At 53.4% G+C, this 16,269-nt stretch overlaps 1 protein-coding gene across 3 annotated transcripts; it reads left to right on the forward strand.

The window, feature by feature from the left end:
• Positions 1–6: 6 nt before the first annotated feature.
• On the forward strand, positions 7–13,232 carry DBF4B (DBF4B-CDC7 kinase regulatory subunit). 3 transcript variants are annotated; one of them, XM_074849914.1, is made up of 12 exons: positions 7–260; positions 2,849–3,040; positions 4,148–4,198; positions 4,834–4,903; positions 5,845–5,915; positions 6,502–6,538; positions 8,509–8,551; positions 9,414–9,530; positions 9,771–9,897; positions 10,596–10,705; positions 11,275–11,401; positions 13,030–13,232. In XM_074849914.1, exons 1-12 carry the CDS (start codon positions 108–110, stop codon positions 13,168–13,170), a joined length of 1,239 nt encoding a protein of 412 aa, XP_074706015.1. In that variant the 5' UTR covers positions 7–107; the 3' UTR covers positions 13,171–13,232. The 3 variants fall into 3 exon arrangements, with proteins under 3 accessions (XP_074706015.1, XP_074706014.1, XP_074706016.1); XM_074849913.1 differs by having other exon boundaries at positions 11,275–13,232; XM_074849915.1 differs by lacking the exon at positions 11,275–11,401.
• The last annotated feature ends 3,037 nt before the right edge of the window (positions 13,233–16,269 follow it).

Raw genomic sequence — 16,269 nt, forward strand, 5'->3', positions numbered from 1 at the left:
TCCTTCCCCTCAGGAGCGGCGAACGCGCTGCGCCGCCTTGGTGGGCGAGCGGCGTGTCCCCGCGCGGCTGCCGTAGCGCCGCCGTTACGGGCGGGGCGGGAATTTAAATGACGGCGGCGGCAGCGGCCGCGCCTCCCCGTGCGGGCGCCATGGCGGGCCCGGCCGCCCCGCGGCCTCTCGGCGGGAAGTCCTTCTACCTCGACCTGCCGGGCGGGCGGAGCGCGCGGGAGCTGGCGGAGACCATCCGGCGCCTCGGCGGGGTGAGCGGCCGCGGCGGCGCCCGGGGCCTCCCCTCGCCCCGGCTCCTTCCCCGCCTCACCCCCCCCCCCCCGCCGCAGGCGGCCCCGGCTCCGTTCTCGCTCTGTTTCTCTATCTGCCTTTTTTTTTTTTTTTTTTAAAGCCTCTTTACTTTCTTGGTCGCTCCCGGTGTTGATTTGGCGTCGCAATGCAACCGCCCGGCTCCCCTTCCCGGTGCCCGCTGGGCGCCCGGTCTCGCCTCACAGCCGGGGAGCCACTCGGGGAAGGAGGCCGCCCTCCACCGCCTGTCCCCCCGCCCCCCCGTCCCCTCGCTGCCCCCCATTCCCCCCCCCCCCCCCCCCCATCCCCTTGCTTTTTGGTTGCCTGGTCCTGGCAGCATCTTCTGGGTGGTAGCAACAGGTTGCCCAGCCATGGAAGCACCGTCCAGGTGGTGGTAACTAGTTGCCTGGCTATGAGAGCGCTTTCTACTGAGGGGTAACTGGTTGCTTGGTCCTGGGAGCACCTTCCAGTAGATGGCAACTGGCTGACTGGATGTGCAGGTGCCTCCCAGGCGGTGGTAACTGGTTGTAAGGTGATAGGAGTGCCTCCCAGTGGGTACTAACTGGTTACCTGGTGATAAGAGCACCTTCTAGTCAGTGATAACTGGTTGTCTGGTCATGGGGAGAGCTTTTTGGGTGGTGGTAACTGGTTGCCTGGTTCCCCTTCATCCCTCATAACACACTGTGGCAGCGTAATTTTTTAAGGAAGTTGTGGGACTTCCAAATATTTCCAGGAATTCAACATAGGGTAAAGTAGGGTGATGCCAGCCAGTCTCTTTTGTGATGTAGCTGTGTGCTTTTCTCATGGTTTTCCCAGAAAAGGCATCTGGACCCTTCCCCCTAAGAAGCAGTTGTTTGGGTGGATCCATACAATATTCATTGTGGCCTCTCCAGATTTTCTTGGTGCTGACTCTGCTCACCAATTCCTTATATCCTCTCCCAAGCCCCTTCAAAAAGTGTCATCACTTCAGTCGCCCAGGCTGGAACTGAGGACGGGAGTTGTACCCAGCAGCTGGTTGTTCATCTGTCTTGTCTTTCGGTTTCCTTATGACTCTTGAGTACAGTTTGGTTACTGTTTGTTGTTACTGTTTGTTTTCAGACTGTTTAACCTCTCTGTTTGAGGTGGATTTCTCAAATGCACCCCAAAAACTTCCTTAAATCTTCAGTGCTACACACAGGTGTAAAATTTTCATTTAGTTCTTGTTGCTGCTGTATCTGTGCTGCCAGGAGCACGTGTTGGCTGTAGAGACATGTGGGGAAGCTGGCTTGCACTTTTTTCCCTGTTTTTTTTGATCACACCTTCATGCTGAACTTGGTGGTTTCTTTCTGTCCTCCCCTGGACACTCAGGGACACTCTCCTTGTAGCATCTCCTATTTAACTGTGCGTCTTCAAGTTGGAGCACTGCTTGCTCCCAGCAGTCAGTTATTTCTCTGCGTAGCTGCCACATACTTGGAAATAATTGTAGCTTTTTGACTGTCTCTAGTTTCTTATCAAACATCATCTCAGGTCACTTCCCTCTCAGAAATGCAGTCTACCAGGAATGGAGTTCTCATTCCTTTTGCTCCTGTGGAGATACTGAGTTCAAGTACACCACAGACACCATCTGTAAAACAGCTCTTCAACAGTAATACCCAAATCCAGGTCCTGTGTGTTGTTCATGACCAAATTAAGGGCATTTTATGGCCTTGGACTTGCGTGTGGTATCTTGTACTTAGCCTTGACGCAGGGCTGGTAACATCCTGGAGCGTTATTTGGACGGGGAGACTTTGATTTACTCTCCTCTGTGCTTGCAGCCCCCTTGATCTCCTGTGACACAAGTCACTGTTGCAGGGCAGTCTGCAGTGTCGCTTGGGGCACTTCACACAGGTCCAGGCTCTGGAGCCACAGGATCTGTAACGCAGCAGAGCTGCCTTGTTCAGCAGCTGTGACTTCAGACCGCTCAGATCTTTGTCTTCCCATGGGCTCCACAGCTGTGTGTTAGTGCCCCACGGCTGAGTTTCTGACAAGCCTACTGTTAGCGTGCCGAATTCGGGTTTTCCACCTCTTCCTTGGGCTTTGAGCTTCTGTGCAAAGGTGTGTGTGTGTGTTTTGGCCTTCTAGTTCCCTCCTGCCCTGTTCTATGTGGAGCTGCTTGTGCCAGCTGTTCACTTACGACTTTATTTTGCTACAATGAGTTCTGTTCTGCTGAGAACAACTCTTGCACACTGATACGTGGTGTCCAGGGCCTTTTTCTCAGCTATTGCTTTTTTCTGAAACCATTGCTTGAACAGTAGATAATGGTAGACAGTGTCATGAAGGCCTCAGTCGGAAGGTTCTGGTGGTTATTTGCAGTGTATCTCCAGGGCATGCACTCTGTGCATCATGAGATCCCCTCCTTCTGGGAGACAGCAGTAAGGAGTGGAAGAAGGAACTACCTGTTGAGATGAGTACTTTCAGCAGTTCCTTAACTGCGTGGGGGAGTAAGCTAAAGGCAGTAGTTCTCGTTTAGCAGGACCCTTCCAGCTCAGAGTTGAAGAGCTTCAGAGCTGCTCTGTTCTGTCTCTTGCTGCAGGTGACCGAAAGCTTCCTAAGCAAAGAAGTCAGCTACGTGGTTTCCAGCAACAAAGAAGCTAAACAAGACAAAGCCCAGACTCAAACTGAAAAGTGGAGCAGCGTAACTTCAGAAGATGCAAAAGCCACGAGCCCAGTGCCTTCTGCCTCCAAAGGGAACCACACCAGACCTCACCAGAAGCCACCAGACACTGTAAGAGCTATAAAGGTTTAGGCCACCTCAAAGTTTGGCCCAAGGGATCTATAGAGTAGAACCTGAGACCAGTGTTGGAAGGTAAAGTTATTCCTGCTCTGAGCAAACATGCTGTGTTGGTTTTTCTCCCTGCTCTGGCTGTTCTTATTTGTACCCCTGTTCCTTGTATCTGCACATCATTGTCCACTCAAATGTGTATGTCACAGCTTTGAGCCAGTAAACAAGGATATCTACTCAAATGGCAGAGGAAATAGAGGGCTTGACTGGCTTCCTAATAGAACAGGCAATTGTCCTGATGCAGAGGTGTGTCTAGAAAAGCCAGAGGAATGTAGAGAAGGCAGAACGGTTGCAGGCTCACAGACACAGGTAGGGCAAGGCCGTTGTAACCGGGGAGGAGATCTACAAGGGCAGCTTGCAAGGAGGGATTTCTCTAGGTCCTATTCACCCTGCCAGGGCTGGGATTTGTGGTCAGCAGTGCTTGTGGCCAAAGCTCCATCATCCAGCATTGAACACTGGTGTCCACTGGAAGCTGTGACTGTGGGGAGAGCCTACGAGCCCAGTCTCGGCCATGGGCATCTCTGCCACTGGCCCACGACCACCTGCAGGTGGGAAGACTCAGCATGATGTCAGGGGTTTGACTCACGGGTTTGTTCCCCTGTCCTTTGCTCACAGTGCTATCCACTTTCTAAGAAAGAGCTTAAACTATTTGCTGAAGTAATTTCCTTGTGAATGAGACTCCATTCCCAGAAAGGGCTAGCAAGGATGTTCCTAACCCCTGCCAGCCCATTGGGATGTGGCAGACAGAGTTTCCGAGCTAAGCTGCTGCTTCCTCTTGGCTCTCTCTGGAGTATTCACTGCTGTTCAATAAAAGCCAAGCCTTGGCTGAACAGCTGCTTAGGGTAAACCTAATGGGTGCCTTTGCGGTTTGTGTTCTCTGGAAATGCTCAGTCCTGCTGTCTTCGAGATGAAGTGTTGGCCAGACTCCCCTCCCCAGCAGAGAGCCGGTATCACTAGTAACAGTTCTTACTGGACAGCCACGCTGTCCTCAGCTTGCTGCTGCCTGGTAGCTCTTTGCTTTAACGTCGTACTTGGCTTCTTCCTCTGCAGGCCCTGATCAGCAGGGGGAAGGAACTGCTGCAGAAGGCCATGAAGAATCAGGTGAGCAGCGTGTGGATGGGCTTTTCTCTAGCTGGGTACATTCAAAGTACTGCTGAGCAGTGCAGAACCAGTGCCAGGCACTTCTCCAGAGCCCCTGCCTGCTGAAGGGAGCAGACTGGGGCTGGTAGAGGTATGAAGCAGCTGCCTGTGGCTCTGCAAGATATTGTGCAGTGCTCCTGGGCACTGTTCTTCATGGAGCCATGTCATCTGTCCACAGTAGTACTTCTAAGGCCTGTCCCAGTGATCTGGATGCTCAACACAAGAGAATCATTAACACAAGACCTGTTGTTAGATGAATTTTTAACCTAGAAAGAACTAAAGCCACATAGCTGGGGCAAAAGGCTACCCAGGAGTCCTTTCACTAATATCACAAGTGGCCAAAAGAATCTCACTGCCCACTGAGAAGTTCATGCTGTAGCAGGGATTAAAAATTTGACCTAGATGCTACTGTTAATTTGGGGTAGATAAAGCATGACTTCAAACCTTTTCTGCTGTGCCCTGATTTTAATAACAGCTACGCAATGGTCTGTCAATTGGACAACAGGAAAATCTCTCTAAACTAGATTTAGAGCTGCATGAGCTCATACAGCCCTCTGCTTTGAGCTGTACCTTGCCAAACCTCTCTGTTTGTACAGGACACCTGCAGTGGCAGCAGTATCCTCGCCAACGCTCGCCTGTGGGGAGTCCAGATCTTGCACGTGGATGGTATCCTTCTCTGGAGGCTGAAATTTAGCTGTTGGTAATTAGTGATTTTTGAGACAGGTGGATCAGAAGTGGTGTAGTGAGTGTGATATGGGAGAAGGAAGAAATTGCAGGCAGTACCTGGCAGCTGACTGATGCCATCCTGGCCATGGCTAGCGAGGTCTGCCCTTCAAAAACCAGATTAACTTGTATGTATAGAATATGCTACGGTCACATTTACAACAGCAAACACTGAGTATGTTGTAATATACCGAAGCTGTAATATTAGAAAATGATAATAACTTGGTCAGTGCATTAGTTTGTGCCAAAAAGACCGTTTTTACTAATTGACCTGGAAGTTCAGATCATGATAATGGCAGGACTTGGTCGTTTTAATTAGGAAGTGCTGATGTTTGAGGATCTGTGCTGGAAGGCACTTCCCGTCTCGGTGATGAATGGGGAGGGGGTGATGGGAAAGACAGATGGTGAAACTCTGATTCTAATAATAGGTCTGGAGTAAAAGGTTCCTGAGTGTCCAATGACAGTGACATACGGCTGTGGCTGAGCTTGTCTGGATGCACGATGGAGGCAGCTGCTGCCAGTACATGTTCCTGAGCAGCCAGCTCTGCCGAACCGCAGCGGCGTTGCAAGGCTGTCAGGGCTTTCAAGTGCCAGGGTCTGGTCTGCATGCTGCAGAATTCCGAACAGTGTCTTGTTTCTGCAGAGACTTAAAGCCAGCTCCAGCTCTGCTAAAGAGCAAAACGGTGCCATCCTTCAAAGCACTCTTTCTTGGCTGCTCCTTGGGCAAATTAACTGTGTAGTGGTGATGCTCTGCCAGGGGATGGCAGGCTCAGGTGCCAGGTGCTTTTCCCCGGTGCAGATGGGGAGTTACACTTGTGCTGCAGTCGGTGCAGGGGAACAGCTCACCTTCTCTTGTTGAGCTCTTTGACATCCCACCTGCGCAGAAATGGTGTCGTATGCTCAACAGCTGCTGCGTGCTGTCTCGGGAGCAAGGAAACGGTGCCAGAAGACAGAGGTAACTGTCTTAACTCCAGCCAGTCTGAGGCGCTCAGGATCCCTCGGTAGCTCTAAGCAATCCTCCTAGCTCCTCTAGTGCTAATGGGCTAGTAAACAGGGTGATTCCCTAGGTTTTCATCCAACACTAGGCAATCTGGTGCTTCTCTTTATTGATGGAGATGACAAAATGAAAAGAATTTTTCCTTTTATGAAGTGGAGGTAAAACCAGATGAGGGTGAGGCAGCTGTTAGTTATCAACGTCATCTGTAGCAGAGCTAATACTGATTTTTGACTTGCACGGGACTGAGGGTGAAATGATGATCATATGCAGCTAATACACTGGCTTTCTGAGTGTTTTTTAATGCATTGGGGAGGTCAGTGAGAAGGTAGGACGTAAGATCAGAGAGTGGCAGCCTGTATGCTGTATTTAAACTAACTCTAGGTAACTTGGGAGACAAAATATTAGGGGGAGGTGATACAGTCTCTGATGCAGGAGCTCTGAAGTGGTGGGTGAGACTGCTCTAATCTCTTTGCTGCTCTGGGATCAGTAATTACAGTTCTGCCTGTGCTGGTTCCCATACTAAATATGTCACTTTTTCCTTTAGGCAAAATGCCTTGCATCTGGATCAAAAATTCACAAAGGTAGGCCTGGAAGTTGTGCTTCTATTTACACTCAAGAGGCGGAGCTGCTTGAAGAAGCCTTGTTTAAAATTTGAAAATCCATCCGAAACTTCAGCAATCCAAAATATGCCAACTGTTAAGGCTGTTTCTCTTGAATGGGTTTTTTAACTCCTTGTCTGAGTCTAGCTGCAACCTCCTAATACAGCTGAGGACATTATGCCTTTGATTGCAGGCAGTGTTTTTAAAAATCCCATAAAATGTTTGCAGTGCAGCTCCCAGAATCCTGAGGCACCTGAGAACTGAGCTGCTGGCACTGCACACTGAATCCACTGGCTCAAACGAAGTTTTGAAGAATAATGCATCCTACAGAGGAGAGCGTGTTCCTCACAACCCACTCACTTCTGTTAGGCTGAAATGTACTGCTGAGACACCAATCTAGGGATAACACTTCCAAAGGAGGAGGGAGGGGGGAAAAAAGCAGGTTCTCATCTGCAATTAGACAAGAGCCAATTGTGGTACTGAGATTGGCACCAGTGATGTAAGTTAATTTGTGACTTTGCTCGTTGGGGAGTGAACACCCAGTAATATCTCAGAGCGGGCTCCAACCTGGATTCTGTGTGTGACACTTGGAAGATTATTTTCCAGTCTGGGGGGGAAGGTGGTGAAAAAAGGCTGGAAAAGCTGTTGGATAAGGCAGATCGTCTGCTGCAGGCTCAGAGCTCTTCGTTGTGGCATACTCTGAACCCTGCCTGGGGACTTGTGGTGACAGCTGAACCGTTTGTCACTGTTCAGCACTCTGCCATGAGAGCTCAGGACCTGCGCACCAGTCTGAGTTTTATCTAGGGCCTTAAACATGGCCTTGCTTTCAGAAGTGCTAAGCATTTGGCAGCATTTACGTGGAAAAATTGATCCTGTACTTAAATAGCTACTTTAGTGACATAACAGCACATTTGATGCAAGCTCAGGATGAGGCTCGAGGAATTAACTGGTGAGGACAGGTGGACTCAGCCTTTCTGGAGGATGAGGTTAAATTTTCTTTGGAGAAAATAGCATTGAGTGCCAGGATCGCAAGAAAAAACACCTCGCCCTTCAGAGGCAGTAAGGGAGGCACGGGAGGCTTGGTTTCAGGGTCAGGCAGATGCCCTGTGGGAATACCTTGGTGTTCATTTGTTTCTTAACCGGATCTGTACTCGTATTTCCAGGCTGAGCGTAACGTTATCACTTGCCAGTTGAACATACCTTCGAGACAGGAGGGACCCGGTAGCCTCTTCTCGCAGCCTGGCTCTGAAAACCTTTTCCCTGAACGCACTGCTGAGGCTTTCTTCTGCTCCCTTAATATATATTATGCCTCTGGAGGAAGTATAGCTGCTGTTTGCCTTCCTCGGGGACCAAGTAAAGGCCAGATATTGCTCTTTAGCGTGCCAGGCTTGGCTATGCAGCATGTTGGTTTGGCTCCAGCAGCTCTTACTGCTTTGACTTAACTATCCTGGCCTGAGCCATTCTGAACTCCGGGCTGTTGTGTAAAAGTAAAGGGAGAAAAAGATGCTGGAAAGGTTGATGCAGAGCTCTGTGCTTGTGCAACTGCTGCTGCAATTTGTTTCTTACAAACCTGTGTCTCGTGCTTGGCGGCATGTTGTGTTGAGGATGTGTGACAGTTTTAAGGGTTTGAATCAGAATTGGAGGCTTGGGGTTAGGTCACTGGCTGGTAAGACTGAGTAGACGTTAAGATGCAAGGAGCTTAGCTGGAGGTTCTTTCAAAGGTGGAAACAGTCCACAGTTGGGCTGCCTCTGGGGTTTAGTCACCCTGCTCTGGAGGTGGGGTGGGGGTGGTAGGTTACCCAAGGAGCTGTTTTGGCTGCACTGAGCCATCACTTGGCATTCATGGGTGTCAGAAGTACTGATGAGCCTGGCTCTGCAGCCCGGTTCTGTTGGGGAATGAATAAGTAGGGAATTTGGCCAGGGCAACTTCTAACCAGCTTGCTTTCGAGCAGGAAAATTGAAGCCCCCTTTTCTGAAGGTTGAAGACCAGAGCAGGTAAATGAGGTCTTTCTAAATATCACACCTTAAAACCTCGGGGCTCCCAGGGAGGGTGTCCTTTACTGGTTTTATTTGCAGTGAATATTCCATCTGCAAGGCAGAGCGTGGCTTCTCTGAGGACCCTGTTACACACCGGGAAGTTGACACTCTCCTAGAGGGAGGCAAACGGAGTGTAGAGAAACAATCTAGGTGGCTCAGATGTCAGGGGGGAAAAAAGGTGTTAAACGAGACTTGACAACAGAGTTTACTTCCTTGCTCAGATTCTGTTTGTGATCCTCAGCGGGTCACTTAATCTGCTTGAGCCCTCTGAAATGAGGAGAGAGATTGAAACACGAGGTCAGGGCCTGTAACTTGATTACAGCATCCAGCACAAGGGGATCTGATCTCTGTGGTGTTTCTAACAACTCTGTAACTCTAACAGTATCCAGAGTGCTAATTAATTATTCTGAAGACAACATTTAAAGCAGCTTTAGAGTCAAATATTAGGGTTTACATGCTGCATGCAATAAAGTGTGAAGAGAGAGAGTCCTGGGAACCAAAACCTTCCCATGCTGCTGTGTAGCTGAAAATACTGCACTGGCTGCTGCTGATGTGCCTCGGGGGCAGAAGGTGGGTTTTTAGCTGAGCAGGCAAGCCTGCCTTCTGTCCAAAACATCCCCCCGTCAGTGCTGTCACTGGGAATTGGGTTTAGTACTTCCCGTGAGAAATGGGGAAATCTCTGGAACAGCCAAATGAAAGGACAGTGATAGCCAGCATCCCATCATAGGTGAGACAGCACCTTGAGCCCCTCTCGGGGGGGACAGCTCTCTAGCCATGCTATCACTGCCAGAAGTCTGATGTCCTGTTCTGCTGCTTTCAGGCAATTCCGACCCTTCCATCACCAGTTCAAAAGCTTTCCCGACCTGAATTTCCTGGCACCCAAAAGCTCCAGTCCATTTGAGCCTCTGAAAGGCCTCTCAAATTCTTGCAGAGCCAGGTAAGTTGTAGCTCTTTCTGTGCAGGTTTTTAACCCAAGTCCTCTGCTAACTGCTGCCCTGCTGGTTCCTGGGATTTAGAGAATCCCTTGCCTTCTGGATGCGGGCGAAAGGAGCCGTGTTCTGGGTTGAACAGCTGTAGTTATAAAAGGCAGCACTGCCTCCTGCCCCGTACGCCAGCAGCTGGGCACCTGCTGCTCTGTCAGGTGAGGGCAGGGGGGATCTCTGCTGTTGCCTTGCAGGGCTGTGGAGGGCTGTCCGATGCGCAACGACGGGGAGAAGAGCCCCCGATCCACAGCGGTCACTGTGCCAAAGAAAAAGAGGGGATTTTGTGAGTGCTGCCAAGAGACCTTCGAAGAGCTGCAGAAGGTAAAGGCTCCCCCGGGACCTGTTTCCTTGCAAAAGTTACAGGGGCCACTCGGCAGCTTAGTTATGGTGATGTGCCTGTTCCCAACACACACCCTTCCGGAAGGAGGGCCGGCTGCTGTACGTGCAGCCTTGGTGGTATCTCCTAGGATCAGCCTCGTAGATGAACACCACAGTGTGTCTGTGACCTCCTGGTCTGTGCAAACAGTGGTTTTGTAGCTTAGAGCACGACATGCTCATCTCTGGGGCTAGGAAATCCTTAAGGATCATCCCCTGACCTGATCTGTGAGGTGGGAAGCCTGTTCCACAGCAGCTGGGGGACACAGGCTGATTGAAAAGGTGGGAAGAACTTTTTATTCTCCTGGAAGATGCCGAACAACGTGGCTTTCAGAGCCCAGCCTTTAGTGATAGACTACGTATTTGGAGTCTGCTTTTTTACTAGCTGCAGGGGGAAGCTGTAGGCTGCTGTTGGATACAGACACAACCTCCTTTCAGCAGGTGTCTATGGGAACAGAACACTCGCTGTAGGCAACCGGGGGTAACAGCACTGCCTGTTTCCCAGACCTGCTTCCCAACAGCAGCTCTATCTGGTGAAAAGGCTGTTTCCCTCTAGTCTGTTAGGCTGTGGGAAGCAGCTGTTACCGCAAATTTCCCTCCTGTGAAAGAATAAGTGTTGTAAAAGGGTCTCTGCCACCTTCCAGCATCTCCAGAGCCCCCAGCACAAGCAGTTTGCGCTGGACGACTCGCAGTACGCCCCTGTGGATCGTGTCATCTCGCAGCTCACCAACAACTTTGTGGAGCAGTCAGCCAAGTAAGTCTTTGCAAAACTGGTAACTCCCAGAGCCAAAAAGCAGCACGGTGTCACACAGCACGCTCGCAGAGTCTCTGCTGCTGTGGCACTGATCCCTAGCTCATGCCTTCTGCCAGGGAATGGGCCAGGCAGGAGCGGAGGGCTGCGGCTGACTGCAGGCAACCTGGCACCTGCCAGGCAGAGTTCAGACAGGCTGTGGGAGATGTTCTTGCATTTCTGTGGCTTCTCTGCTTCGGGGAATTTCCTGCGGATTTCAAGTGCCTCTTAAACTAGGGAGGGCAGCTGAGCCCATCTCTTCTGTCCCCATGTCTGATGCAAACCCTGCTGTTCTGTAGCACTCCTGCACCCAGGCCCTGGGCTGTTGAGAAGGCTGAGAGATCCCTCGTGCTGCCCATCTCCTCTGCCAGCAGCAGTATCACTGTTTGCTGAGCCTCACCAGTCTAAAATTTCTTACCACCTCCTGAGCAAGGGCTTCAAACACCCTGCACTGCAGAAAACGCTTCATCTTGCTGGGGGGAGGGTGTTGCTAGGCCCAGAGAGAGCGAGCATTAACTGATGGTTCTTCTCAGGGTGCCTTGGTCCTGCCTGACAGATGAACGCTTAGTGCCTCAAGCACAAGTCACTGGAGGAATTGAGATGCTGACAGCAGAGCTGGGAAAGGAAAGGGAGCAGCCTGGGCAGGGTGCTGTGGAACTGGTAATTGATACGGAGTGTGATCGTGACCTGAAGACCAAGGGATGTTCCCCTTGCCTGCCCAGGGACGGGGTCAGTAATCCCAGAGAAGGAGGGGGCTTGCCAGAGAACTGCTCTCTGGGGCTGCCTGTCAGAGCAGGACTCGCCAGAGGGGTCTGTGCTGCGCCTGGCACCATGGAGGAGTCTGCGGTGGGGAGTACGGGATGGGGCTCAGCTCCCGACCTGGGCTGGGGTACTCACGTGGTGGCCGCTCGTGTCAGAGAGGCGATTGCTGCTTCATCTGAACCTCAGAAACAGCAAGTGCTGGTGTCTAGCAGCCACCTTCCCCAAGCACCGCCTGCCTCCAGGAAACGCCAGCTCTCCTCCAGACAGAGCGACCAGGTGGGAAAGAAGCCCCGGCAGGAGCTGGGTGTTGGCCTCTCTACCTGCACGCAGACAAACCCAGCGGATGGTGGGGTGGGTGGACAGGGTGCAGGACAGACGTCTGAGCCTAGCTTGCCCGGTGTGGTGGAGGCTGGCAGCTTGCCTCTAAGCACAAAGCTCTCCAACAGACCTCGTAGCTCCCTTGGTTTGGAGCTGTGCCTGTGTGGGAGCCCTGGGGACCCTGCATCACGGCCGGGTTCCCTCCAAGCTGTGTCTGTGGGTTTTGATCCTGCAGAGGCTCCTGCTGCCAGCGAGCGTGGCTGGAGTGGAGCGAGCGCGAGTTCCCAAGGGAAGCAGCTCAGAGGGGAAAATGAAAACACACCCAGAAATGTGAATAGTCCCGAGCTGGAGAGCACAATGAGCAAGACCAGCTGTCGTACTGGCCGGGTGTCCTCTCCAAAACTGCCTGTGGCTGAAGCCAGATGTTGCTGCTCGCTCTGTGTCAGAGCAGCAGAAAAAATAGCACCTGAACTACCTGACCTCCCGGGCCACAGCAGGGAGCGGGCTCCGTGCCCTGGGCAGCTCCAGCCTCGTCCATGTAATGCACAGGCTGATCAGGACTTCAGCAAAAGTTCTTCAGAGTCAGACTGGGATGTGCAGCTGCTCTCCACCCTAACGAGTGTCCAGGACGGCAGGATTCAGGCTGTGGACAGGGACTTGCTCCAAAGGACACAAGTCAATGTGAGGAACAGTGGGTATGAGTCTCAGCTCTGCTCAGTCCTGAAGCAGAAGTCAGAGCTTGCCTGGGCAGGCAAAGAGGACAAGAACTGCCGGAACTGTTGCACAGAGACAAAAGGAGCCTCTTTCCCCATATTTGGGACCTTTTTTGGCAGCTGGACTAGCTAAAACAACCTCCTGGCAGTTCTCTGGGCCTTTAGTGGGAGCTGTGAAGTGGCTGGGAAGGGATTTAACAAGCCACCTCCCTGTCAGGATCAGGAGGCCCAGCCAAGAGCCAGAGCGAGGACCGTGGGCTGCTCAGTGGTCTCCAGACAGCGCAGACAGCCCGGGCAGCTCTGCTGTCGGGAACTGATGGGTGATGCGGTGGTTTCACTGCCCTCGGCTGGGAGAGGGGCTGGGATCTTCCCTCCTCTCTGCTGGTAACATTTAAAGCCAATAGCTTCCTCCTCTATCTCCTCACTGGGCTGCTGACAAGATGGTCTTTCTCTGGAAGTATCTGTTCATCAGGAATGTGCTCTTTGCCCTTCCAGATTGAGAGCACGGCCTGTTCCTCCTTTCGCCCACTCCTTGGACGTGCAGATGGTGGAGAGGAGGGCCCCAGGGGTGAGATCTGTGTTCTTCACGTGGTTTGGGGGTTTGTTGGATGTCTGAGTATTTACAGATGTTTGTAACTGGTACTAAGTTGGAGTTTTTTAGCAAACCTTTAAACTTTTAAATAAAATGGAAGATGAGATCCTGCTCTGCTGTGTATGCTGGATAAAACTTGTCTGGTGGCCTAAGCAGAACCAAAAAATCTTGTGAAAATCCGTCAGTAGAGGTTGGGCGATGACTGGTCAGAAGCCTTGCTGGAAAGGATCTGTGGGTGATGGTGAACACCAGGCTGGATACGGTGGCTCTGGCCACCATACGTGGTTTGCCCTAGGGATGGGGTCAGCGGGCTGTGGGAAGCTGCTGTGCCCAGCGCGGGGCCTGCCACGTGTGGGATGGCCCCCAGTAAAGAGGCATGTGGAGAAACTGGAGAGCAGTTGGTGGGAGACTATTGACCTCCCCTGGGCGTGGGGCCGAGGAGAGGAGGTCAGAGCTGGGCTGGGTTGGTCTTGCTGAGGAGGTTCTGGGGTATCTAAAAGCAGCCTGTGACTTCTTGAAGGGCAGTTCCGAGTAGGATGGAGCCAAGCTTCCCGTGGTGCAGATGTCCCAAGCTCGGGCTTCCAAGATGCAGGTTGGGAAAGTGAAAGGCTCCCTCCCCAGGAGGGTGGGACAGCCCTGGGCCAGGCACCCAGAGGAGTGGAGTCTGTGTGTCCTTGGAGATTTTTAAGCCTTGAGTGGAGGACAACCATCCCTCCTTCACTCAGGGCTTGAAGTGAAGCCCTGAGCAGGTGAATAAGGTACTTCTGCTGTGAGCAGGAGGCTGGGCATGAGACTTCAGAGGTTCCTGCTGAGCTAAATCATTCTCCAGTGCAACAGCCAAACTCCAGCTACTCTTCACCTACTGAAGAAGCTGTGCAGGTTACAAAGGGCTGAGCAAAGCTGCTGCAGGAGCTGAACCACACCAGGCATGGGGCTCTGCTCTGGACATGTCCCTGTAGCAGCTTGATGTCCCAGCTGGAGGACAACCCTGGAAGAGAGGTAGAAATGGGCTTGGTGCACCAACTGGCCAGTGTCTCTGTGTGCTTGGTCTCCTGGAGGGAGGTGCCAGCTCAGCAAAGAGGGGTGACCTGGCCTACAGGGTGAGCCAGAATGGGTTCCTCCAGACTGCTGGTGGATGTGACTGAAACTCAAGGTGGCCAGTTGTCCCCTGCAGAGGTTGGGCTACCTCATGGCAGCGCTGCTCAGTGGAGGAGGCTTCCCCGTGGTATCAGCAGAGATGGGGTGGGAGATCAGCTGGGGGGTGACAGTGGTTGTTCCTTCACTTGGAGGTTCCTTCACTCCACACTTGGCCCTTCTGTGGAGGGGGGAGGGAGCCCTGGTTGTGGCCTGCCCCCTCCTAATGTTGGCCAGTGACCTACATCATGGGCCTCCCTGGTCGTGGGGACTGTAGGAGCTGCTTTGCAGACCCTGGGGGACTATTCAGGCCTTGGCTCAGATGTTCTGGCTGGAGATACGCTTGTCATCTGGTGCAGACCCTGTGCAGCGCCCGGCCCCTTTGTCACTGTGGTCCTGAGCACCACCAGGAGAGCGCAGGGAGAGAGGTCACCCTCGGGCCGGCAGCCTTGCAGCCCTCCCTGCGGTGCAGAGCAGATGCTGGATCAGCTCCGCTGTGCTTGGTGCCGCAGGTTCCTCGCCTCGTTGCTGCGTTTGTGGCTGATTATTGCTGGAGGAAGATGAAGGCCTGAGGGCAGCAGGTCACAGGCCTTCGAAGCCCTGCCTGCCCCATGCTGGGCTTCACGGGAGGGAGGTGTGGGGCTGCTCCGGGCAAGGTCGGCCCTGGAAGTGCCACTTGGCAGCCGGGAGCCGCCGCGGCGTGGCCAAGGAGACGATCGGTGTTTCCCGGAGCCTGTTCCCCAGTGCAGCTGCCTGACAAAACCAGCGTGGGAGACTCTTCCCTGCACACGTGCCAGCCCCCGCGCACACGGGGTGGGGGGTGCTGCGGGGGTGGATGTGAGCCCCCCAGCCTGAGCGTGACCCTACAGCAGCTCCTCTCTGCTAAAACCAGGCTGAGACGAACCTGCCCCCCTCCATCCCCGAGAGCTGCTGCAGGTTTCCGTTCGTTAAGGCTCTGCAAGGTGTTGATGATAACGAGGTGAGCGGCAGAGTTTGGGGAGGGGAGAGAAATGGGGCTGGAGCTTGTCCCCCTCCCTGCTCCCTGACCTTGGGCATGTCTCTGTCCTGTCCTGCCTTCCCTGCCACCTCTGAATGCTTCTGCCCCCTCACGCCTTTTGCACAAAAATGATGAAAACCGAAGCAGCTGCTGTTAATGGGGGTGTCAAGGTGGCTTTTGGCACGGGCAGGGAGGGGGCCTGTTGTCCTGCCTTGACTCACCACTTAAAATACTCGACAAACTTCCCGGGAAGGTAAGGCCGGTGCTTCTGCGGGTGGCTTTGAGCTGCAGAGCTGCCACCAGGTACCCAAAGGCTTTTGTCACCAGTGGGAGTGTGAGTCCTGGGGGGAGAAGGGAGCGGGTGCAGGGGGACTGGAGGAAGGTGTTTGGAAAAGAGGGGGATCCACAGGGAGGGGGCACACACACTGGTGTGACTCCCTGATGCCCCGTGGGGAGGGGTTGGGTGCTGGCATGAGCAGGGAATCCTTTTCCTGGGTTCATCACGGCTGTGGGAGGTGCTGGGAGGAGGAGGTGGGGTGCGACGATGCCTCTGGGAGATGCAGGGAGCCCCCCCGGGTGCTGGCTGCCCGGGGAGGGGGCTGGAGCCTGATCTGAGGTGGCACAGCAGGGGTTTAGCAGGAGTGGTGACACAAAATGGGTCAAAAGGGTTTAAATGTGGGATGAGTTGTCCTGGAGGAGGGTGAGGGATGCGAACTGGGGGTTCAGGACCCCTGGCTTGGTCTTTTGTGGGGGCTCCAGGACCCTCCCAGGGCAGCCGGCCTCTGGGATGAGCTGGGGGACACCGAAGTGTCTGAATCCCCCCACTGCTCCAGAGCACCGTGGTGGCTGAGCCGTGCCCCTTGTCGGGGCAGGGGCTGCCTGTCACCACCCCTGGGGACACCCAGCACCCACCTGGGTGCGGCCCTGAGCAGCCCCAGGGGTGGGGCTGATGGTCTCCAGGAGGTCTCTGTCCCACCTCTGGCCCGGTCTCTGCGGTGGAGGGATGAGTCCC

Source organism: Strix aluco, chromosome 24, assembly GCF_031877795.1.
Source record: "Strix aluco isolate bStrAlu1 chromosome 24, bStrAlu1.hap1, whole genome shotgun sequence".
Taxonomy (NCBI): Eukaryota; Metazoa; Chordata; class Aves; order Strigiformes; family Strigidae; genus Strix; species Strix aluco.